At 33.8% G+C, this 24,246-nt stretch overlaps 3 protein-coding genes across 3 annotated transcripts; 1 reads left to right on the forward strand and 2 right to left on the reverse strand.

The window, feature by feature from the left end:
* The first annotated feature begins 3,747 nt into the window (after positions 1 to 3,747).
* Positions 3,748 to 11,510, forward strand: LOC105794767 (vacuolar-sorting protein BRO1). Its single transcript, XM_012624075.2, has 8 exons — positions 3,748 to 4,566; positions 5,222 to 6,172; positions 6,439 to 6,528; positions 6,796 to 6,864; positions 9,092 to 9,232; positions 10,190 to 10,238; positions 10,556 to 10,659; positions 10,759 to 11,510. Exons 1-8 carry the CDS (start codon positions 3,886 to 3,888, stop codon positions 11,281 to 11,283), a joined length of 2,610 nt encoding a protein of 869 aa, XP_012479529.1. The 5' UTR covers positions 3,748 to 3,885; the 3' UTR covers positions 11,284 to 11,510.
* A 1,222-nt stretch (positions 11,511 to 12,732) lies between these two features.
* LOC105794775 (uncharacterized) lies at positions 12,733 to 13,612 on the reverse strand. Its single transcript, XM_012624085.2, has one exon. The coding sequence runs from the start codon at positions 13,334 to 13,336 to the stop codon at positions 12,866 to 12,868; it is 471 nt and encodes a 156-aa protein (XP_012479539.1). The 5' UTR covers positions 13,337 to 13,612; the 3' UTR covers positions 12,733 to 12,865.
* Positions 13,613 to 16,214: 2,602 nt separating this feature from the next.
* LOC105794769 (LEAF RUST 10 DISEASE-RESISTANCE LOCUS RECEPTOR-LIKE PROTEIN KINASE-like 1.1) lies at positions 16,215 to 23,202 on the reverse strand. Its single transcript, XM_012624077.2, has 4 exons — positions 22,336 to 23,202; positions 18,369 to 18,401; positions 17,429 to 17,677; positions 16,215 to 17,337 (listed from the first exon to the last, which is right to left on the reverse strand). Exons 1-4 carry the CDS (start codon positions 23,114 to 23,116, stop codon positions 16,361 to 16,363), a joined length of 2,040 nt encoding a protein of 679 aa, XP_012479531.1. The 5' UTR covers positions 23,117 to 23,202; the 3' UTR covers positions 16,215 to 16,360.
* Positions 23,203 to 24,246: the final 1,044 nt, after the last annotated feature.

Below are 24,246 nucleotides of genomic sequence, written 5' to 3' on the forward strand. Positions count from 1 at the left end.
TTCTGATTACTGTCCTTTGCAACAACCAACAACAAGTTATGCTCATATCTCTCATACATGAATGTGCCATCAATTTGGACTAATGACTTACTATATCGAAATGCTTCAATGCATGACTTAAATGTCCAAAAACGACAATGGAAAATTCTTTTGCATTGGACTATTCGATTTCCATGATACACATGTTTTATTTACAGATCAATGGCGGCACCTAGGACGTACTGATTCTATACCTTCAACCATTGTCATAGATCATTGTATGGTTTATCTCACCCGTTATACATATTTTCCATTGCATTTTATTTTGCAACCCATGCCTTGTAGTACAACACGATGTAATCTTACTCACTACGAATATTAGCAATCAAAATCGGCATGAGAATCCTAGGATTCGCTTTCACCATAGGTAAGACTAAGAGTGAGTATTCGATTGAGTTGAGTTGAATCGAGTAAAAAATTTTCGAGTTAGTCGAGTTGACAAATCCTATTTTAGTAACCGAACTCAATTTTAATTTTTTCGAATCGAATCGAGTCAAAAAATTTCGATCAAATTGAGTCGAGTTAACGAATCCTATTATTTATACTTAAGTTACGTTTAGATGGACTGATTATTTAACTAGTAGACGAAGTACAAGATTATTTAACTACATGAACAATATAATGATTTTGCCTTTTAACTTAATGGGTAAACATTTATCAAAACGACGTAATTTTGCCTTTTAACTTAATTATTTTGAATTTTAACTTTTAAAAAAAATAAACATTTATCAAAACGACGTAGTTTTGTCTTTTCTTATTCAGATTTTCGTATAACTCGAATTGTGTAATTCGTATTAAAATTAAATAAAAAACTTAATTTTTTATTCGAGTTGATTCGAATAACTTGATTAACTCAAATAACTCGAACTATTTAATTCAAAAGTTTAATTTTTTATCGAGTTTTTCGAATCGAATCGCATTTTGCTCACCCCTAGGTATGACAATGTCATAGATAAAGACAAAATCCAATTTTGGATGATCCTGTGACATACCTGCAACAACACAAGTATTTCACCATAGGAAAGGCAACGTTAGAGATAAGGTCAAAATCCAACTTCAGATGATCCTATAACATACTTGAAATAACACAAATATGTGGAGTGTCATATTTCTTTCTTCTTTCTCATCGAATGATTTTCCATGGATATCTATTGTGACACATTGCACACTTCATCTTATATTTTTCAGCTCGCAATTTTGTAACATGGAAATTGACCCCATGATTTATGCTATATAGCTTCATTGCAACAATGTCTTTGGAGGAAAACTCCATTCCAACTTGTAAATCACTGAAACTTGTAGAATAACTCGCATGGCCTAGTCTTCTATGAGGAAGTTCTGGAAATTCTAACACATTTTTAGCATCAATGTCGACATTAAGCATGTGTGGTGGAGGTTCATACGCCGTAAAATTTGGTTAGGTTCCTCTAACATTAACTGGACCTTCATTGTTAGAGTCACTCCCTTCTGGTTCAATAGGAACGACTTTTAATTCAAAAAATAATGCAATTTCTAAACCATCCGGCCTAAACTCATCAATGTTCATTAATTGTCAAATCAATCACTATTGGTTTATGTTAATGAAATGGTTTAATTAATTTTATTTTTTCATCAACAGTTTAATTGATATATTTAAAAAAAACTCAATTTTACTTTTAAATTTTCTATTAAAGACTTTTTAAACCTTTTGTCATATGATGACGTTTCACCATTTGAATTTATATTAAAAATTATGCCATTTAGTAAAATAAATACTTTCGTTGAATATTTGTTGTATTTAATACATATTTAATATAAAATTACTTATTTAATGCCAATGCCACCTTAAAGATATGGTTAAGGTTTTTCTAATGGAACCCAAGAATAAGGATTCAAACTTTAGAATTATCATTTCCTTGCAATATTATAATTGTCAAAAGAAAAACTTATTTAATTTTGGTGTTATTAGAATTAAGTGACCCAAATTATTATTTAAATAAAATATAGTGGTAAAATAAAATAAAAGTAAAATTCCTATAAAACTAAACTTCTTTTATTTTATTTTAGAATAAGGTTTTTAAACCTTATTAAACTCCATCTATTTGATATTGATTAGAATAATGTGTTTCAATCTTACTACACTCCTATTAGAATATGGTTTTACAAGCTTATAAATAGACTTAGTCTACTCCTCTTCTAATAATTCGAATTCGACATAGTGAATTTTTTTCTGCCAGTGGTTTTTTCCCGAAAGGGTTTCCACCTAAAAATTTGTATGTTCTTTATTTTTATTTCTCTTTTCTTTATATATATTGTCATTACCGACATTCTATTTTTACAGTGTAATTATAAATTTCATCCCATACTTTATAGAAATTGAGAAATTAGTCTTTTACTTTAATTTGATAGAATTTAGTCCTTTTATTTTACAAAAGTTAATAAATTAATACAGAGTTGGCATACACATAAACTTGAATTGTTGATTTTGTTAATTTGTTTATAAATGGTTGAGCTATTAATTTTAATAAGTCTTTATAGGGAGGATTCACTTACATCTATGTAAAACTAGAGTAGTTTTATACACTCTAATAACTTTTTTGGATGATTAATATTTTAATAATCTATCTCATCATATATCATATTCCATTCATATAGATAAAGCATGGCAAGTTTAGGGCAAATTAAAAATTTCTATCTATCTTTTAATATAAATTTTTTAACCATTAGATATATATTAATATAGATAATATTTTAGATCGATATGATAGAGATATCGATTAATTCAACAATTTACATGCATTATAAGTAAAAATATTTTAATAAATTCAATGGTCGATTGTTAAAATATTAATAATAAAAATTATTAATTTTAGTTTTACTTCATGTAAGTGGATCTCTCTCCCTTATATATAAATAGTAGAACAGCTAATTTTTGAGTAAAAGATTTAAATTGAAAGTTCAAGAGTGTTATCTAATTGAACTAAATTCTTAATTTTCATAAAAATAGAAGGACCAAATTGATTACTACATAATTAGATTTACATTATTTTTTATGGTTTTATGTAGACTTGATCATGGGCCAGGACACTCGTCCAGGCTCGAAGGTCAGTCCGAAAAGTGGAAGGGTTTGAGAAAAAATATAAGCTCGAAAAATAGACTTTAACAAAAAATAAGACTTGTTTTCTAAATGGGTCGGGCTTTGAGTAGGACTTTTTTAGCTGGAGCCCGGCTTGAATCAATTGTTTTCTTACTGTTTTGCAACCATTTCATTATTATATTGTTACTATTTTATTATTATTGTTTTGATATTGTATAACTCTTATTTTATGGTTAATTTTGTTACTATTTTAAAAGCATTTGCTTGCTAAATTGCAATTAAGTTAGAGTTATTTAAGTATAAATCTTTTTTAATGTATTTTAATTTGTTAGGAAACATCTATTTTAATATATTATATTTTTAAAATTTATTTTATATAAAATTAATATGAATAATATTTTTAATATGGGTCGAGTTTGATAGAATTTAGACCCATTCTGGAAAATGGGTTTACAATTTTGCAACCCATCCGACCTATAATCAAATATAATTCTATGGATCTAACTGGTTAAACCGATTTCAAGAAGTTTTACCGGTTTTTAAAACAGAAACCATACGGGTTCAAGCGCGTGGGACCTCGAAGACCTGCAAATCTATTTGTTCTCCTCGAAATTTCCTTCCTTTGCCAATAAGAAAACTCTCCCCCCACCCCCCCTCCCTTTTTTTTTCCCCATTTTGTTTTTCTTCTCATCGTCAATTCCACTCCTGATTAAACCCTGTTTCCGTTCACCTAAAATTCGATCTCCACCAACATCGCCGTCGCCATCGCTATGGCCGCCGCGTCCTCGTCCTCGGCGACAGTCACCAACATCATGCTAGCAATCTATGAGAAAAAAACCAATTCCATCGACCTCTACCGCCCTCTCCGCCAATACATATGCTTCACATACTCCGAACGCGAAGCCGTCAACCTCGAAGATGACCTTTCAACCGTCAAAACCCTCCGCTCTGACATCGAACGCGTTCCCGACCCAGCCCCAACAACCCGACGCGACCTCCTCATCTCTTACTTCAAAGCCCTATGCCTAATTGAAACCCGTTTCCCAATTTCCCCCGACAGAGATCACATCAATTCAATCCAATTCACTTGGTTTGACGCATTTAAGCAGAAGCAAAAAGCGGTTCAACAGAACATCCATTTAGAAAAAGCCGCCATTTTGTTTAATCTCGGGGCGGTTTATAGTCAGATTGGCTTGTCTTACGATAGGGCTACGGTGGAAGGGAGGAGACAAGCGTCTCATGCGTTTATCGCGGCGGCTGGGTCGTTTGCCTTCCTCAGAGATAATGCGTCGACAAAGGCGTCCATGGGGAACAGTACGACCGTCGATTTGTCGGTGGAGTGTGCCGGGATGTTGGAGAGGTTGATGTTGGCTCAAGCTCAAGAGTGTGTTTTTGAAAATACCATCGCTAAAGGAAGTACTCCTGGAGTTTGCGCCAAGATTTCTAGGCAGGTTGGGTTTTTTTTTTTTTTTAATTTTATTTTTGCTTTGGACCTGATTGACAATTGGAATCTGTGTTTTTTGGGATGAATTAGTAGATTTTGTTTTGGCGAGGACTTATCAAGCACATGAGGTTAACTTTTAATTTCTAGTTTTTATGAAGAATTAAAAAAGAAATTTCATTTTTTAAGAATAAATACTTTTTACTGATTAGTTATATTAAAATAGGTGTTGCATTTTGATCGTTGGGGTTGTTTTTGATTAATAGTTATTTTTGCTGTATACTATTTCCTTTTTTCTTTTATGAAGTAAAATGAAATCCAAATGTGAATCCCATATGATTTTGTTCATTACTTCTCAATACACTAATCATTATCATTCATATGTGTAGAATCCACTTACTAATTGTGAAAGCCATACTTATGATTGGTGATTCATTATGTACTAGAAAGTAATGCACTGAGAAGTATTGGAGATTATGACTGTTGCAGTTTTATTTATTAGAAAGTAATGGACTAAAAAGTAATGGAGCTTTAGTTATTTCACTTGAGTGATCATTTGCACTAGTAGAAAACTAAAAACACAGAGCCATGTAATTGTTCTTTCATGCTTACTTGTGGAATTTACATTTTTTATTATTATTTAGGATTAATGCGATTGTTTGTAGGTTGGATTATACTATGAGGAAGCTTTAGCCGCATTAAATGCAGCTCCTTTGAAGGACCATTTTGAAAAAGCATGGATTGCACATGTGCAGCTTAAGGCAGCTCTTTTTTACGCAGAAGCTTGCTATAGGTATGGTTTGGAGCTACATGAGAAGGAAGAGATTGCAGAAGAAATTGCCCGTTTAAGGAGTGGAGTTAGTACTTTAACTGAGGCAAAGAAATCATCAAAAGGGGCTCCTGCACAGCTTCTGGATGCAATTAGCAAGTTAGAAGTTTATCTTAATCGCAACCTGGAGAGGGCTATGAAGGAAAATGACAGGGTTTATCTTATGAGGGTTCCTTCTCCTAGTTCCTTACCTCCTCTCCCTGCATTTTCGATGGTGAAGTCGATGCAAATGAATGATGTGTTGGATGCAAGCAAGGAGAAGATGTTTGCAAGTCTTGTTCCTGACAGCAGTGCAAAGGCTCTTTCCAGGTATACTGAAATGGTTGATGATGTCATCAGGACACAGGCTGAGAAATTGCAGCAAGGAAGTGAGCTAACCCGTGTTAGGCTTAAGGAAATGGACTTGCCAGATTCAATTCTTGCTCTGGAAGGGAATTTTAGTCTTCCAGAAGATCTTAAGAATGAGGTAGAAAAGGTGCAAGCTAGTGGGGGCCCAGCTGGTCTGGAGGCTGAGTTACAACAACTTAGGGATCTAAGGAGGGTCAATCAGGAATTGCTGGTACAGACTGAGGAGCTTTTGCAGAAAGAAGCTGCAGAGGATGCTCAGTTTAGAAGTCAGTTTGGAACACGATGGACCAGGCCACAGTCAAGCACTCTGACAAAGTCTTTGCAGGAAAGGTTAAATAAATTTGCTGCTAACTTAAAGCAAGCTGGCGAAAGTGATGTTCGAATTGAGCGTTCAGTGAGAGAGCATTCTTCACTGATGTCAATCCTTAACCACCGACCGGTATGTTGAATTGTTATTTGTTGTTTCTGTGTTTATGCACTACAAGTTAAGTACAAGTTATTTTGCCTGGTCTTTGAGGATGCAATTGATATTAGTTTGCTTCCTTTAAATTGGCTGGTATTGCTTTTTGCATACTGTTTTGCTTGTGAATATATGTGTGTGAAAACCTTATTGCTTATTCTTTTCAATAACATAACTGAAGTGATGGATTGACTATTCTTTTTTATGGGTATCCTTTTGCTTATATGTTCATATTCTGTTATCAGATAGAAGCTGCCCTACCAAGTCTTTCAAGGCCAATAATGTCTTTGGATGCCAATGAAGATGCTATAGTTGGGGCCCTGAAGCAGAGCTTGGTAATTTCTACTTTTCTAATCCAAAATTTCTTGAGTATCTAGCCTATGCTTCAGTTTTCCCCTCAAGGACCCCAAACCCCAAGGATAAAAAGAAAAAAGGATAGGGCACAATGTGAAAAGTGATATTTTATCTTATGTTACTTTTGCACCCTTAAGCTACTAAGCAAGTCATTGAGTTGATATTGTCTTTTTCCTGTTTTACAAGTCAAACAAAATTTTAGTTTTATGTATACAACATGGTTAATATCTCCTATATTTTCCTTGCAGAGGCAATTAGAGACTCTAGGTGCTCAGAGGGCAGGCCTTGAAGACATGCTTAAAGAGATGAAAAGAAAGGTGAAGTTAACTGTTTGTGCTATGTATTTTCTGCATGCCTTCTTATTATATATCACCTTAACCACTGTGCTAGGCATTCTGTTTCACTGTTATTTTATCTAAATGGTACCTGAATGTGTTTAACATTATAATTCCATGCGTAGACATAACTTTTAATCATTTTTTTCAAGCTGTATGAGGAGAAATCTTCTTATACGTTTCTTGAGGGAGGGGAGAGGGGTATTATTTAACTACATCTATCCTGTTGGCTGTTTATTGAATCATTGCAATTGGTGTTCAATCTGAAGAGAGGGAAGAGCTCTTCAAAAAGTGGGTTTTATGATCCAATAAATAATCATGCCTATTTTATCTCTATTTCCTTGAAAAAGGAGATCAACCCTTCTTTATATGTGTAGTTTCTATTCTGCGATTCTCTGTTGTTTTGATTCTTTTGACATACTATGATGATCTAGGATTATATCTTGCCTCCCGTCCCTTGTCCCATCCCAAAAGTTGGACTTGAACACCTTTTTCCCTCTCATTCCAAGCACCATTTTTTCCTTGAAACTTTCCGGTTTGCATCTGAAAATTATTTTCATCAGTCTAAATTCTCCTTGCTGTAACTTCCCAGATACTCGTCTGCATAATTTTATTAATTTTTTACTAGTTGAAACAAAAGCAAAAGAAGCATCCCCTTCAGCTTTACTTGTTCTTGTCTATTACAGAAAGAAAAAGAAAATTGTATGCCTTCCTTTCCATTGTCTCTACACCTCCAGCAGCAGACTACTTCCCTTCTCTCTTGCATTTTTCTGTATTTTTTGGTTCGCTTGCCATGCTTTCCTATTTTCTCTTCTCTTTTTTCCCACTCTGCGTGTCAATGCTTTCATAAATAAGCCTGGTGGTCTGCCAGTCTTCTTCTTCTTTTTCTCTGTTTTTCTTTCTTTTCCTTTTCTTTCATCTCCTCTCAATCCTTTATTTAAACCTGTGAACTTGCTCTCCCTCTCTAAAGTTTTGTTTCATTTTTTTTTTCCTTCATTGGCCCTAAGAAATGCCACTTTCTCTTGCTATTTCCTTTGATCTGCATTGTATGGGTAAACGTTGAATTGGTTTTTTTTTTTACGTCTTTTCTCGTTTTTGATAACTAGATAAGAAAAAGAAACATAATACGAACAAGAACTAAACTAATGTCCAGACCAGTTGAGATTTATTCACTGCTTGAAATTTGTGCAAGCAAGAAATCTCTTTCCCAAGGATGAAAATTTGCTCTCATGTGATAAAATCTTGATTTGTGATTGAATCTGTCTTTTGGAACTAAGCTTACGTCTATGTGTGGGAAATGCGGGTCATGTGATCACGTGGAGGTTTTTGATGGATTGTTTCTATAAGAGATTTCAGTTCCAATGGTGATTGTTGGTGTTCCAAATTGTGATTCATTGAGCTTATAGGGAAATGGAAAATGAGGTTTTATTTCATGCTTGTGCTTTCCTTTCTATATTTGAAAATCATCAATTGCTGAAAGCTTATTTTGGGGTTGAAATTCATGGTTTTGCTGTCAAGTGTGGCAATGATACCCGATGGTTGGTATGATTCAACAGTGTTTCTTCTCAACACACTGGTATCCATGTTTGCAAAATGCAATGATCTATATGGTGCAAGAGATTTTTCAACAGAAAAGGGAAATTTTTCTATAGTAAAGCTTTCCCCCTGTTTTTGGGCTCCATATTTTTTTTTTTTGGTATGAGTCATTTAATGACTTACCAGACACTGGTTAGCATATCTTGCCAACTAGCAATTTAATGGGTGGCTAATTGTTCCTCACTCAGAAGGCGTTTTAGATACATATTGGGAACATGAGAATTAAAATGTGATGTTTTGATCTGTGAGGATGAAAACAATATTTGGTTCTCTTATTGGATGGCTGGAGCAATTCACTAGGGAAAGAAATTCAATTGTGATTTTGGCACTATTGTTCTTCGTTGAATGTATTATGGAAGAGAAATTCTTGATGGTTTTGTTGTCTTTTTGCTTTAGAAGTGATTACATCTAATTTGTCTTGTCTGACTATTTCCTTTCCTCAAGCTTTCTCTTTATATTGTTAGGCCTTTCAGGCTTCATATTAGCATAAAATTATATTTCATGATCAGTTAATGCTCATTTAAATTGGTTGTTTGTCTAGTTTCTGTTGTCATAGCTGAGTTATTGGTATTTGTCATACACTTTAGTAGTCTTATATGATAAATTGGTGCAGGATGACATACTACCTAAGTTGATGACGTCCACTGGCTCCTATGAGGATCTTTTCAGGAAGGAGATAGCGAAGTATGATCACATTTGTGAGGAAATTGCCCAAAACATTGAGGCACAAGAACAATTATTGATGCAAATTCAGGTCTATTATCTCTTCTTTTTATTCTTTCGTGGTCCTTTGGATTTTCTCAACACAGCATATGATACTTCGAGACAACTGTGTTTTAGTACCCTGAATAGAATGTCCGATAATTGATGTAAAAGCTAGGGATAGTTTGTAGTCAAGTGAATATCACATATTCTCATTTTCCTTGTCATTGTTTGGCCCCCATAAGGCAATGGAACATATGGTTCACAAGACACTCCTAGTTTTAATGGTAAAAGGAAGTGGGCCCTTCATTCTGAGAGTGGCTGTGATGTTTGCTTCATGTTTCTGGTTGCATATAATAACTCCTTATTTATCATTGGCATCCTGAATGATGAACTTATTTATATGAGCTGTCATAACCAAAGAAAAGAATATTTCTTGTGTATATTGAAAAAAAATACTTTGATTAATTTGAGTACATTTATTGGAGACATAAATATGCCATCTTTTGGTTCTTGCATAATCTATTTTTGGAGTGAGAAAGTTTCTGTGTGTCATCTGTTTGGTTGCCAGTCCACAAGCTATGCCTTGCCTTGCTATGGTCTAATTCAATCTTGGACTATCAAACATTCGAAGTCACTTTTAAAATTGTGGCATAGTATCCTGAGCCATTGGTGCCCGTAGAACATGGGGTTTCAAAATAAGACTGGAAAGTTTCAGTACCATAGTTTCTTTAAACCCTAAAAATATGTTTATTGTATATTTGTCCTACTTGTTTTATTTAAGAAAAATAATTTTAAATGAAAGCTTCCTTCTTCTATTCCTCTTTCTTTTTGGTAAATTTATAAGGATAGAGATAGACTTGGTTGCATTAGCTTTGGTCCTGACATGAAGTTAATTTGCACTAGTTGCTTTCTGCTTCTAATGCTGTAGTTTGGATTTTCGTCCTTGCTGATTATTAGGAAATGTACCCTGAATGATTGACACCATTGTTTGAAATGCCTTCTGCAGGTTCAGAATGAAGAGTTTGGTGCTGTCTTTAATCTTGAAGATTATAAAGGTATTAAAAACCTATTAATTGTTTTAAGGGAATCTCATATGCATGCATTGTACTTTTTGTGCTTGATGTATCTGGCCCAGCACTGAAGATCTTATATCTGTATTGTATGGTTTGTCTTAATATGTAATTCTAATTACATTGCACAGATTTTGGAACCAGTACTTGTCTAAAGTTCTATTAGTTATAACAGCCATGTACATTATTTAGTGTGATGATTTGTATGGTTATTCAGTCTTTAATTTTTTTATGTTTGCAACTTTGTATTGATTTTCTGACAAGATCTGTTGTTTTATGCTTTATATCACTATTTATTTCAGCATCACGAGAGAAGTGTTACAAACAAATTCAAGCAGCTTTAGCCAAGTGTAAAGAAATCAAGGAAAATATTAACGAGGGCCTAAAGTTTTATGTTACTCTTCAGGTAAGCAATTTCACATCTGCTACTGAGGGCAGCATGTTAAGGTCATTATTGTTAAGTTTTTCATGCATACATATCAAAAGTGCTGCTTTTATTAAACAGGATGCAATCAATAATATCAAGCAGCAATGCAGTGATTTTGTGATGACTCGAAACATCCAGTGTCGAGAAATGATGGAAGATGTTCAAAGGCAAATGGCAGGTTTCAACTTCCAGGACCGTGAGAGCACAGGGCCTTACCCTTCAGTTGGACAGCCCCGTCAAAATCCAAGATCCAGTACACAGCAGCTAACAGAATCTCAGAGTATATCCCATCCTTCACCGCAAACCCCTTATTATAGGCCTCCTGAGCAGCCAATGCATGGGTATGGTCATCCTCCTCCCCCATATACTGCCCCACAGCAACCATCTCCTTACCATGTTCCCCCATCAACCGTTGCTCCTTATCCTCCCCCACATGCCCAACAACATGCACCAGTCGGCCATGAATACGGCCAACCTGCCTATCCTGGGTGGCGTGGGCCATATTATAATGCCCCTGCAGAGCAATCTGGGTCTCATCCTCGACCTCCATATACCATTCCAAATCCGTATCATCCCCACCAAAGTGGCTATTATAAGCAATGATCATCTATTCCAACCTTTTTCCTTTATAAATAATATTTTTTAATCGTGATACATAATGATTTACTGTATGTTGTAATTTCTTCTTTTCTTTTCTTTTTTTTTTGCTTCTTACCTGCTGTGCAATGGATATTGGATTCACGTAGATCTTGTCGTGTAACATATTCATTTTGAGCATTTGACGTCTGTTGGTCCTAATAATTTGTATGTGATGGCCTGATTTTCTTTCATACTTTTTCTATATGTCTGACTTTTTTTCTTCCTTATTGTAGAGATTCTAACGATATTAGCACCATCTACCAGTTCATATTTTGGATTATTTAGTTCCCATTTTGTTCTGTTTTTATTTAGTGTAAATAGCTACCTAGTCTTCACAGTTTAGCTGTCTTTGAAGAAAATTTACTAATGAAGAATACAAAATGAACCGTTTGACATTTGTTTTAATGCTGAAGCTCCAACTTCATTCCATCGATTTCTTTTTTTCAGTTTTTAATTTATTTATAAGCATTTTAAAAAATATATGATTGGGTTTTGGAAATATTAAGAGGCAATGATAAATTGTCTTGAAAAGTACTGAAAATATTAAGATTAGTAACAATGAAGTTGAGAAGAAGGGGTTAAGAAAGGTCCAAGTATTATCACGCTGGTTAATAATGTATGGGTGCATATGTGAGAAAAAATCGACCCATTATGAGAATTTCAATGGAATAATAACTTGGAATAAAAAATAATACAAACAAGATGAAACATGATATGTTGAACTCGAATTATTGATTTTACATATAAAATGGTTTTGCTAGTTCATTTCATGTCAATTACTCAATAGCAAGGTCTTAACAATTTTATCCAAGTATGAGAGCCAACTTCTTACAAATTAGTTTAATTTTGTAAAATAAATACATCAAAGTTTATATAAAACAAAGCAATAACGTATGAAAGGGTGAAAGTAGGGGATCAATTATTAAAATTAAAAATAATAAGGTACCAGAATTTGGGCTCCACTTTTATTTCCTTCTTTTCAGATTCCCAATCCCAATTAAATAATATCAATTTGTAATGTTATATAGATCAAAATCCATGGATATGATTTATGGGTATTTGGGCATGGAGAAGGAATGTCTGATACGTTCAAAAACTATTCAAATCGAGATATTTGAACTAAGTACTTAAAACCAAATTAATTTTTTGTTATTTACTATATAATTTAATTTAATTTTTATGATATAAAATAAAATTTTAAAGAGATATTTATGAAAAGAACCCTTAAAAATTTGGTTAAATAACATTTAAAAGTCATAGAAGAAAGCACATTTTATCTCTAAAAATAAATAATTATTGTTTATTTGTTGGAATTAAAGAGGGTTTGGTTGAATTGAAAAATCAAGGTATGTGAAGGTTGGAACTTTAGGTTTGACAAGGATAAACATTTAATATCTAAAAAAAAAAATTAAATATCATCACACGTGTCATCTTCTAACAATATATCAATCTGAAGCCCAGCATTTGGATACAAGGGAGAGAGAAGAAGAAGAAGCAAAATTTTGGTTTTAAGAAGAGATTTAAACGCCTCACCCAAATAAAATGATTACTCAGGGATGGTCTGAAGCATGGGACGCCAAGCCTTCCTCAACACCATCCTATGCCTAAACCCAATCCACCCTGCCCGTGCCGATCCCGCTTCACCTCCCAACCCATTCACACCGCCAAGTTTCGTCGCCACTTCAACTTCCCCCTTCCCGCCAAATTTCTCCTTCACCACTTTTCCTTGGTCCTCCTCGTATTCTCCTCCTGATGATACGAATAAATCCTTCAAAGTGCGACCACTTAAATCCTTGTCGCCCTTCTTTTTCTCACCTGAAATGCCGAAGAAACTCTGTGGATACACCATTTCCCGGCAACTTGACGATTTGCGACTACCGCTTCTGGTAAGAAGCATTCGGAGTGTGGTTTTAGGGCGGCGGAAGTTGAGGAGGGGGCTCGTCCTTGGACTTCGTGTTGGGCTTTGGGTGACGCCGCATTGTGTCGCTAGTAGCTTGAATTTCTGCAGCGTCGTCATATTGGTTTCAGGTTGGGTGTGGGTTGAAGAGTTATATGGGGAAATTTTAAGTGAAGTGATTGGGAGGGTTTGGAATTTGAAACTTTGGCAGCAGAAGGATGGATTGAGATTTGGAGGGGTATTGGTTGCTTGAAAGCAAAAGAAAGGAATCTATGTTGGGGACTTTTGCATGCTTTTTCTTTATTAATTTTCAAAAGGGAAGGCTTTGAATCGAATTTTCTTTTCTCTTGGAAGAGATGAAAAGGTAGGACCCAAGAGCCAGCCCGGAGGCTGCATTTTCCAAGAAAATTCTAAATTTATACACATATCTTTAAAATATTATCTTCATCTTAAATTCTGATTCTTCCTCCACTCTTTTACCCATTAACTTTGCAAATCATCGCAAAATTAATTTTTTTTAATATTTTAAAATTTAATACATGTGGATGCCACGTCACCATTCATTTTGAGTTGATTTAATAAACATTGCAACTTTAAGAATTAAAAGAGGCGAAAAATTAAATGGATGGCTAAAATACCTTTTTTGTATAGTTAGTCATTATGCCTTTCGTTTTTATGAATTTCTATATATTTTGAATTTTGATTTTGATTTTTTATAACTTTTAAATTATTTACATGACATATAAGATAAATAGTGTCATATCAAGATAAAGTATGCGAAGATTGTCACACTAATTACCACACCAATATTATTAAAAGGTTAATGTTTTAATTAACATTTTTTATAAAAATTTAATGACGAATTTTAATTAAAATAAGAATAAAGATTAAACTAACAATAAGTATTTTTTGGATGCAATATTGAAGACAATCAAAATTATGTTGATGAATAGCTTATAATAGTGAATATATAGAATATCGAAATTGTTGTATATTAATCTAAATTGTAGCCCTTTCCAATTAAACAAAAACATATTTTATAATAGTGATGATCTGATGTGAAAAATATTCATCGTTTTAAATGTGACCTGGATTCGAGTCGTGCTACTGCTAGTTACTTTTTTTTATATGAGTTTTACATAACCTGTTATTGTAATGAAAAACATAATTTATAATATTAGGAAATAGTGATTCAATCTCTTCCCTAACCAAAGTTTGAAACTCTATTGTCATAAAATGAGAGGAACGTGAATCGCGCATTTCATTCCCTTTTCCACCGCACATTTCCTTTCTAGAAAGAATAGAATCAGATGTCACACCTTCGAGGCACCAAAAACAACACCTTCCATTCCTACTTACATTTTCTTAATTTCTACCTTAAAATCATACATTATATTTTTCGAAAATTATAAATCTAGTCTACGTATTTTCTTTTTTACTTTTCAGATTTTAAAATTTAAGTCCAAATATTAATACAGTTAATTATTTTTATTAAATTTAAGTTGATTACAAACTTATTTTTTTAATTACATGATTACCAAGTGAGTATTTTTATTTCAAAATGTCATAACAATAAATTTAATAAAAAATTTAACAGCATTAACAGTTGATCTGAATTTTAAAATCTGAAAAGTAGAGATTAAATTTTATGAAATAAAAGTATAGGGACTGAATTCTTAATTTTGAAAAAGTATAATGACTTATAGCATATTTTAATCTAATTTCTATGTTCTTCATGCTTGAACACCTACGCCATTGTGAAATTGAGTATGGCTTCGACACAAATCACTACATTTTATTTTTATTAATATATTCAAATTTTCAAACTCATCAACTTCAAAAGTGGTCAAATCCATATCATATTTTGATTTAGGTTTAAATTACTTCACCTAGGAGACAATCATACAACGAGAGACCCACTCCAAACCCTTATTTACCTATAAATATCCCTTTCTCAAAATAGAACAGGACATGAGATCGGATATATGAGATACACTTTACTCAAGAACAATCTCAACAACTCTAAACCACTACCTCTAGGGGCACTTCACACTATTCACGTTGTGAACCACTTTCATTTTAATGACTTTCTGCACTTCTTTACAACATGAACCACCACTCTTTATACTATTCTACACCTTATATAACTTAAACATGATTATCTTTGGGAAACATATGTAATTAATACCCACATTTGTTACACCTTAATTAAACATAACATTTATATTAATTGATGTACAAATTTAATTTTTTATATAATTAATTTAGAATTAAAATTAGATTATTCTAATAAAATTATCCAAATTATGGAAGGAATGAAAACATTATCTATACAATATTGAAAATAATTAAAACAAGTTATATTAAATGATTGAAAGAAGTGGAAGTAGACTCTTTTCTAGGTATTTGGGCCGAGTTTAAATTGTAGATTCGTTATTGTTGAGAAAGTTTTACCTAAATATCACTTCTGACCCAAACAAGTTTAGCCTCGTACCATAAAATGGATGAAGGCACTTATAGTAATTCTAAAAAAAAATAAAACATGTTACACCACAAAACAGAAACTAACACGATAAAATATATGAACACGTATAAATTAAAATTTGAGTATAATTTTTCTTCTTCCGTTTATACGCATTTCGTATTTCATACCTTCCACATATATTATATGGTATATGAAGTTAGATAAAATTTCATGTCATTCAGTAAACAGAATAGAAATTCAGTTTTATCATTATTGGATCAATTCGTAGGATTCATGAGAAAAGAATGAATTTTTTTTGATAAATGGGAAATTCAACATGCTCAGGGATAAAAATGGGGAAATGTCTACAGGTTGAATCAGATACAAATTGGTGACAAAAAATTTTCTAATTGGCTTAAGATATCTCATATAATATAAGCAAACCAATGTCCATGCCGTTGTTATAGTTTCACCTGATTTCGTATCTGAAAATTCTTCAGGTAATTTATTCATCTATAATTAAGAAAAATGAGGTGCAGAAAGCAGGGAAGCCTGAAATAGGATCTGCAGAATATGAACATTGTTCAAAAATATATACTGACTACTCCCTTTACTATTTACATTTCCTCTATAATATGGCAATGACAATTGAATATAGTCAGCATAGTAAAGAAAAACATTCATTCACTGGAATTAGGTGTAGTTCTCTGGCTAATCCATTTATCTGCCACAGAAACTGGAGAAGGTGGCAGATGGATATTCTTCAATAATACAATCTGATCACCGATTGGCGGCGAAGGAGGCTGCCCTACACTCATCGGCACCTCACTATCAGAGTGTTCCTCCTGTTGCACATTCTCCGACTCGTAAGCTTCACTTTTTATTCTCTGTAGTTCCTCCAAAACCTCTTCCATCGAAGGCCGCAGTTCTTTCTCTTGCTGCAAACATCGAAAAGCCAGCTCTGCAACCAAAGTCGTCATCCTTGCAACTTGTTCACATGATTTGTACCCAAGATTAGGGTCAACCAACTCATCAAATGCACACTTTTGAATCTTGCTAATTGCTAAGTTTGCCAAATTGATCTCATGCCTATGCCTGTTGATATCAACAGCAGGCATTGACGATATGAGTTCAATGAGAACGACTCCAAAGCTATAAACATCGCTCTTTTCAGTAAGCTGGTAACATTGGTGATATTCCGGGTCAACGTAGCCAGGGGTCCCTTGTGGAGCAGTGGAGATATGGGTGACATCATTGGGGAACAAACGAGAAAGCCCGAAATCTGCTACTTTGACAGAAAAATTTTCATCTAGGAGAATGTTGTTAGTCTTGACATCACGGTGTATGATATCAGAGGCATGGAGATAAGCTAATGCAGTCGCGGTTTCTATCGCGATGCTCATTCGAACAGGCCATGCAGGCAAACCGGACTGTGCATGATCACCATGGAGATGATCGGCAACGGTGCCATTAGGAACAAACTCATAAACAAGGATAAGTTCGCGGCTACGGCGCGAAGTGCAACCATAGAGAGAGACCAGATTTTTGTGGCGCAAGCGGGTCAAGATTTCGACTTCGTTCATGAACTGTTCGAGGCGTCTGTAGTTGTGTTGGTAGAGTCGCTTGATTGCAACTTCTCGCCCATCTCGGAGTTTCCCTACACGAGACCAAAGGAGAGAAGATCAAATCATGAAGGGCTTTCATAGGCCAAAGAGGACACGTGGTAGTATGGATAGGGAGCGTCATACCAAAATAGACAGTCCCAAAGCCACCATCACCAAGGACTTTGTCATCGTCAAAATTATTGGTGGCTTCCACAAGTTCAGTATGGGAGAAGATGGGAAGTCCAAAGCAGACAGTAGCGTTGTTTTCGAGGTCAGATGTTGAAGAGAGATGGGATGGAGATTTTCCTCTGAGAAAGTTTGAAGAGGAAGGTCGACGCCGGACCACAAAGATGCACAATATCAGTATCATTACTGTGACTGAGCCTCCAATTCCTACGCAAATCACAACCTACTACTTTTAAGAATTTAGATTAAAAGGTTAAACGAATAAAATTTAAGGTAGGTTAAATTGAGTTTGTATTTTAAAGGAGTTATCTCAATATGAATATTTTATTTTAATATCAAAAAAATTCTGAAAAAAAATATTAAAATGCCACAAATTAATTAGAACCATTAAAAAAGTGATTTCTTTGTATAATTAATATTTTGACAATCCAATTATCATACTAATTATAGGTATCAAGTTTGGAGTATATTAAACTTTTCTAACTATTTGTTTTATGTAAAATGTTTCAACCATTAAATATATTTTAATATAGGTAATATTTTAAATCGATATGGTAGAAATAGAGTCATATTGATAAAATTAATGGTTGGATTGTTAAAATATTAAATGTAAAAAAATATGAAAATATATAAAATTTATTTTAGTTTATGAAAAGAAATGATGGATAATGATACTGGTGATGAATATGATTCCATCTAAAATGTTTCCAGCCCTAATTTATATTCATGGTTATATAAATCTTTTAGTAAAACCTTTCCTGCTTTATCAGAATTTAAACTTGTATTTCCAATAGCTTATTATTGGTTATGATAAATTTAATTAGCAATAATAAAAAGTATGGCCACTACTTTATTTTATTTTTTGCCAGAAAACAGAGTTGAGAAAGAGAGAGATTACCTAGTCCCAGCTTCAGTCCCAATGTGTTTGCTCCTACAAAGGAGTAGTATGTATGTATGTCAACATTTATCCAAAAGCAAAAAAAAAAAACTAATGCACTTTGTCAGTGTATATGGGTAATTCACAGGTCAAAACCTAGTCACCTTTGTTGTATACTCAACCGTGAAGGAGAAGAAAAAAAAACACAGCAGACTCTGTAATGTCTATATTAACAATATCGAAATGATGGATTGGATATACCTTTGGTACAGTAAAGCCTCCGGTTCCTACCTACACATGTATCGCCACTCCAATTGGTACAGTGAAAACTACGGTTCCTAATTAAATAGAAACGTAGCTCCACCCCAATGACACTCCTTACAAGGCTTAGATACATAGGGAGTTAATAAAATAAACGAGTGAGTACCGTTTTCGGTGGAGTATTGGTACGAGGGAGCTGAACAGTGGAGCAAGGACAAAGCCTTGATAATCTATGAGTTTTGCATGTCTCGGGTGGATGATAGTATATGGTATAATTGTTGCAGACAGTGTGGTTGAGTTGTACTTGTTCTAGAAAACTAGCATTCACAGCGGTTTTGCATGTACACAAGTGATAAGCCATAAAAGTAACATGTTTTTAATTCCATTCTTGATGTATTTTTAGATGATTTATTATGTAAATTAATGAATTTGATGCTCCTAATCATTTAAATTCATATTTCTATACTTAGGTGAGTATAGGGGAGCGAAAAGAGCGAAAAACAAGCCAAAATCGAGCAAAAAGAGTTGTTTTCAACATCCACACAGCCAGAGCATTTTCACATGGGCTGGCCACACGTCCGTGCTAGCCCATGTCGATTTCGCACCCTACTTCTCTTTTACATAGAAAAACCCAATTTTTAGGGTTTCTGAGTATTCTAAAGTTTATAAATACATATTAGAAGAGGACCTAAGGGAACAAACAGAGAAGAACAAAGAAAAGACTCGAAGAAAGCCACCGGATTCAACTCAAAAGCGAATCTCCTTCAAAATTGAAGATCTCTATTCAATTTCCTTAGAAGTTTTACTGGGTTTCTTTATGTCTGGTTGTTATCCTAACTTTGAGATGGTTTTATTCTAAATTATGAACTAAATTCCCTAGATACCTAGGGAAGATGAAACCTATGATGAATCTTATTATTTGATTTCTGAATTACATAATAAATACTTAATTCTTGTTCTCAATTATGTATGTTTATTTCATGTTTTAGTATTTTCAGGATATTAATTTATGCTTAATGTGCTTAATCAATAGAGCAAAAGTCATTGTTTAAGAATAGATCTAGCATAATTGAGTGGAGTTCCATGCAATCCTAGAAATAAGATGACATAAATCTACCGAATTAGAGTCAAATCTAATAGGGAAATCCATAGATCGATTTAATGCGACAATAGAGTTTTAATTAGAAAGAGATTTCAATTAATTAACTTAGAGTTAGTTGTCCTTACTCTTGAAAAGATATTAACATAATTTTGAGATTTCAAGGCACAAGTGAATAAATCGTTTAATTCAAATTCATAATAATAAGTGGAGTCTAGCTAGATTCTTTCCTAGTATTATCTCTCTCATTGGTACCTATGATTATTTTACTATTTTATTCTCTGTTACTTTCTTAGTTAAATTAGTTTAGTAATTTTAGAATAAAACAATCACTTCAATTTATAGGCTAAATAATAGAAAAACGGTAATTACTAATACTTTTAGTCATCATGGATACTATATTCCCTACCCACCATAACTATACTATTGTTCGATAGATGCGCTTGTCTTAGTTGTATTTATAATTAATTTAGTAACTACCAACAAGGCAATTTGGCCGGAAGTGATGTCAAAAGTGACATATAGAAGATGGGGTAAAAAATTCTTCATGGACAGACCACTACAATTCCTGTTCCTCAGCTGCTGAACAAGGCTTTCGTCGTAAACGGTAGGGGTGTCGGCTTGGGAGATTTTATGAATTCGATACCATTGTCCTACCCGGTCTAGCTGCACACTCGGATTGGTTCCATTGCAATCCTTAACAACAAACAACCCGCACTCAAGGCGACTCTCTTCAGTGTATGGGAATTTTAAGTCACCAAGAAGATTTCCGCACTGGAAGCTAACTGGGCAAGGTTCAGCTGAGTGAAGAATCAAGAATTGCGAGAGAAGCAGCAAAATCAACAAGGGCATGACATCAACCATTTGAAGATGACCCAACTTCTCTCACTTGAGCTTTTTCATATAGTATTACTATTTATTTCCTTGGTGCTTCAATAACGATAATTGACCATAGAATGTGCACCCAAAAAGGCTTGACTAAGAAGGATTGGAAGACCAGGAATGTGAGGTTCGATTGCATTAGAAGGGCAAGTGTCCTTTTAATTGCTCCGCGTTTGACTCGCGTGCAGACAAATCCGAGTACTATTTCTGATATTAAGCATTATTTGCAGCTTGTTTGAAACGTTCAGGAAAACGGTCCAGACTTATTGGGACGCTGGTGTGAATGGATTTATGAAACGAAAATTCAGACATGGCAGCCACCCAACTGATCTACCTTGGAATATGTTTTTCAAAGCCAAACCAAACTGAACAACCTGTTAATGGTTGGTCTTTGGGCCAGACGTAGGGCATGGGTTAGAAGGGAAGAGGAAAAAAGAAGAGGGTTTTCATTACCGAATTCCGTTCTATGGGGGTATCCATAAGAATTCGAAGCCAAATGTCACAGACAGTTTTGATGTAAAACATTACATAAATTATTATTATTTGGGTGTCACTAGAGAGGCAAATGATGCTTCTTAGGTTACTGAAGAGTGAATCCATACCGTTAAATAGCAATAAAAATGGAGTGGTTCAAACCACCATGCATTCTTATCCACAGATTTCTCCTATCTCTTTAAAGTAAGGGAGACTATTACTCCTCAATTGTTGCTATTCAACGTAACATCACCCAAATAAGACTACCGTTGCATTATTAGTATGATTCTCTAATAAAAAAAAACCACATTTTTTTTATGTCAAACATCACATAAATCAGTTATTGTTAGATTTGTTTATGAATCGGGTTATCCACCCGAACTCAAAAGCCCATCTGAACTTTACGAGAATTTCAGTAAAATATTAAGCCTGAAGAATAGGCTTAGGGTAAAAAATTAAACCTGTTTTGAATATGGACCGAGCTCAAACTTAAATATTCAAGGTTTGAGCCTAGACCGACTAATTTTTTAAAATCTATAATATGGTATATTAATTATGTTATTTTTATATATTATGTAATTTATAACACATCAAAAATTAAATCTATGATAGTATTATATATTATTATAATGTAACTATTAAGATGACTATATATAAAAATTTAATAAATAAAAAATATTTTAAATTTAAATAATTTAAATATATTTTTAATTTTTTTTAAAAATAATATGGTTGAGCCTAAAATAGGTTTGGATTAGCTATTTACAAATATGAACGGATTTTGAACAAAATTTTAAACTTATATTTCAGGTCAAGCTTAAATAAACATAAATTAAAGGTGGGTTTAGATGGGCAATTGAGTGCGGTGCGTTTAGCTTACTTTTTCTCTCACGCTACAATATCGCTACCGTCCATCCAAACTCACCCTAATTGTGATAATATATATCATGACTAAGCCTAACCCAAACTTGGTTAGTGCCTAAACATCTCTATTGATTAAATTTTTTGAACAACTCAATAATCAAATTGTAATTTTTATAGTTAAATGACTAAAATAAAAGTTTAGTAATAATTTAATGATTAATGGTGTAATTTATCATTAATTAATTCACCGTATATGATTAGTGTATTGAAATGACCAAAAAAAGATTCTGACAGCATCTCGACCCTTATCCTTTCCAGTGAAAGGAAATGGTCATTGGCAAATGTTGAATTACTTACAGACTAACTATGCATGAATTAACACAAAGAGAGAGAGAGAGAGATGCATACCATGAGTACAGTGCCAAGCGTGAGGCCTATCGGGGCAAAAGCACTTGAAATGGCGGGTACTATAATCGAATCCACACTTGCCACCACTATTTTCGCAAATGGTGCAGTTGCTCACTGTCAAGTTCAACACAAACCCTCTATTCAGTAGACTTATATTCAGTGGACCTTCAACAGGTAATTCTTCTCCTTGGTCAAAACCCACAGGTGTCACTACCCTTTCCTTGCAATTTTCTGAAGCAAACTTCAGCTGCGGATCGCTATTGAACAGTGCCAACGTTGAATTAGTTTCATTCTCAGCAGGGCAACCAATCTTGTGCGGTGAAAGTTTCGGGAAGGAGGTTAAGTTGCAATTAAAGAGAAAAACTATTTTTGTAATCTCGGGGGGAAGCTGGTAGTGGTCAGTAGGCAAGGATACGTTTCGGATTTTATGGTTACAAATGGAATCTGTCTCAAAACGAACAGCTCTGGAAACGAGGACAGATTGGTTGGTATAAAAGATGTTATCGATGCTATAGTTGCCATCACCCAAGCTGAGAATTGCCTTTGTGTTGTTTCTGCAATGGATTTCAAATCCTGGATAACCACATCTCGGGTCATCCCGCCCCTGGATGAAGAAAGGGAACTTTATGTTTAGCTTACCACAATATCTGGGCACTCTGCAGATGGTAAAACTTTCGTCCACTGCAAAAGCTGTTGTGGGCAGGAAAATGAAACTGAAGAGTACCAAGTTTAATGCCGGGAGGAGAGGTGATGCAAGGTGAATGGATCGGATTTGATTCATTTGGGAAACTGGGAAGTGTGATGATGGGGGGAAGAAGATAAGCGTTTACCATGAATATATTATTATAAAAAGGAAAAGTGGGTGGGGGGACGTGGGGGGATTTCTATTACTGTGTGATGTAGATTACACCTCCTTAATACCATCCACCCAACTGCCTGCAATTGGTTGGATTCTGGGGTAAAGTTCTTTTTGAAACTTTAATTCAATTTTACATTTTTATTTTATTTATTCTTGGTATTTTTAAAATAATAATAAAACCAGAAGTCCAAGAGTTGAATCAAACTTTGAACTAAGGTAAGGCTAATCGTTACGTCATCTCCGATTGAAAGAATTTGATTAAGAAATAATATGATTTGATGTCATATAGATATATAAACTTAACTATTGGACCGATGTGATATATCGGTCCTAAAGTTTATAAATATTATACTTTTCACAAGCTAAGATGAAGCCAATTTTATGATTTACAGCCTTCAATGTATGACCTGGGATTGTAAATTTTGGACTATACTATTTAGGGTGAATTATATTATTAGTTATTACGTTCTCGTTTTGGTCATTTAACTAAAAACGTTATAATTTGATTGTATATGAATTTCTTTAAAATCAATACTATTAAAATGTTTTCATTTAAGTCACTGGGTTGTTAAAATCAATACTATATGAATTTTTTTATTCGCATTGTCTACACCAATCATAAGTTTTTTTTTCCTTTTTTTACAGTTCAATTCTTTTTTTATAAAACAGCTTTGGACGTCACGAATCTACGAACCAAAATTCAAACTTGTTTTTTTTTTTATCTCTGACACTGACCGTCAAACCGACTTGGATCTAAGGTATATTCTTCTCCTCATCAATAGGTACAAATCCATTGTATCGATCGTCAAATTATTATTTGGAGCTCGCTGGCAGAACTTTTTTAAAACAAGATAACAGCCCGTGACTTAAATAAAAAGTTTCGAATAATTTAATGACTAAATTGTAGCTTTTTTTAATTAAGTGATCAAAACAAAAAGTTACCCATAATTTAGTGATTGATGATATAATTTAACCAAAAATTTATGAATAGGAAAATCGTTTTGATCCGGTCGTGATGAATTCAAGAAGTGGAGCTTAGATTTTTCTTTGTT

Source organism: Gossypium raimondii, chromosome 3 (assembly GCF_025698545.1).
Source record: "Gossypium raimondii isolate GPD5lz chromosome 3, ASM2569854v1, whole genome shotgun sequence".
NCBI lineage: Eukaryota > Viridiplantae > Streptophyta > Magnoliopsida > Malvales > Malvaceae > Gossypium > Gossypium raimondii.

What these genes read in the sequence shown, in the direction of transcription:
- LOC105794767 (XM_012624075.2), top strand. Translation starts at nt 3,886, where the DNA reads ATGGCCGCCGCGTCCTCGTCCTCGGCGACAGTCACCAACATCATGCTA. An exon ending in GCGCCAAGATTTCTAGGCAG is followed by an intron (nt 4,567 to 5,221) that starts GTTGGGTTTTTT and finishes GATTGTTTGTAG; the next exon opens with GTTGGATTATACTATGAGGA. An exon ending in TTAAAGAGATGAAAAGAAAG is followed by an intron (nt 6,865 to 9,091) that starts GTGAAGTTAACT and finishes AAATTGGTGCAG; the next exon opens with GATGACATACTACCTAAGTT.
- LOC105794775 (XM_012624085.2), bottom strand. Translation starts at nt 13,336, where the DNA reads ATGACGACGCTGCAGAAATTCAAGCTACTAGCGACACAATGCGGCGTC.
- LOC105794769 (XM_012624077.2), bottom strand. Translation starts at nt 23,116, where the DNA reads ATGAATCAAATCCGATCCATTCACCTTGCATCACCTCTCCTCCCGGCA. An exon ending in GGGACTGAAGCTGGGACTAG is followed by an intron (nt 17,678 to 18,368) that starts GTAATCTCTCTC and finishes TGATTTGCGTAG; the next exon opens with GAATTGGAGGCTCAGTCACA. An exon ending in CTTTGGGACTGTCTATTTTG is followed by an intron (nt 17,338 to 17,428) that starts GTATGACGCTCC and finishes GGTCTCGTGTAG; the next exon opens with GGAAACTCCGAGATGGGCGA.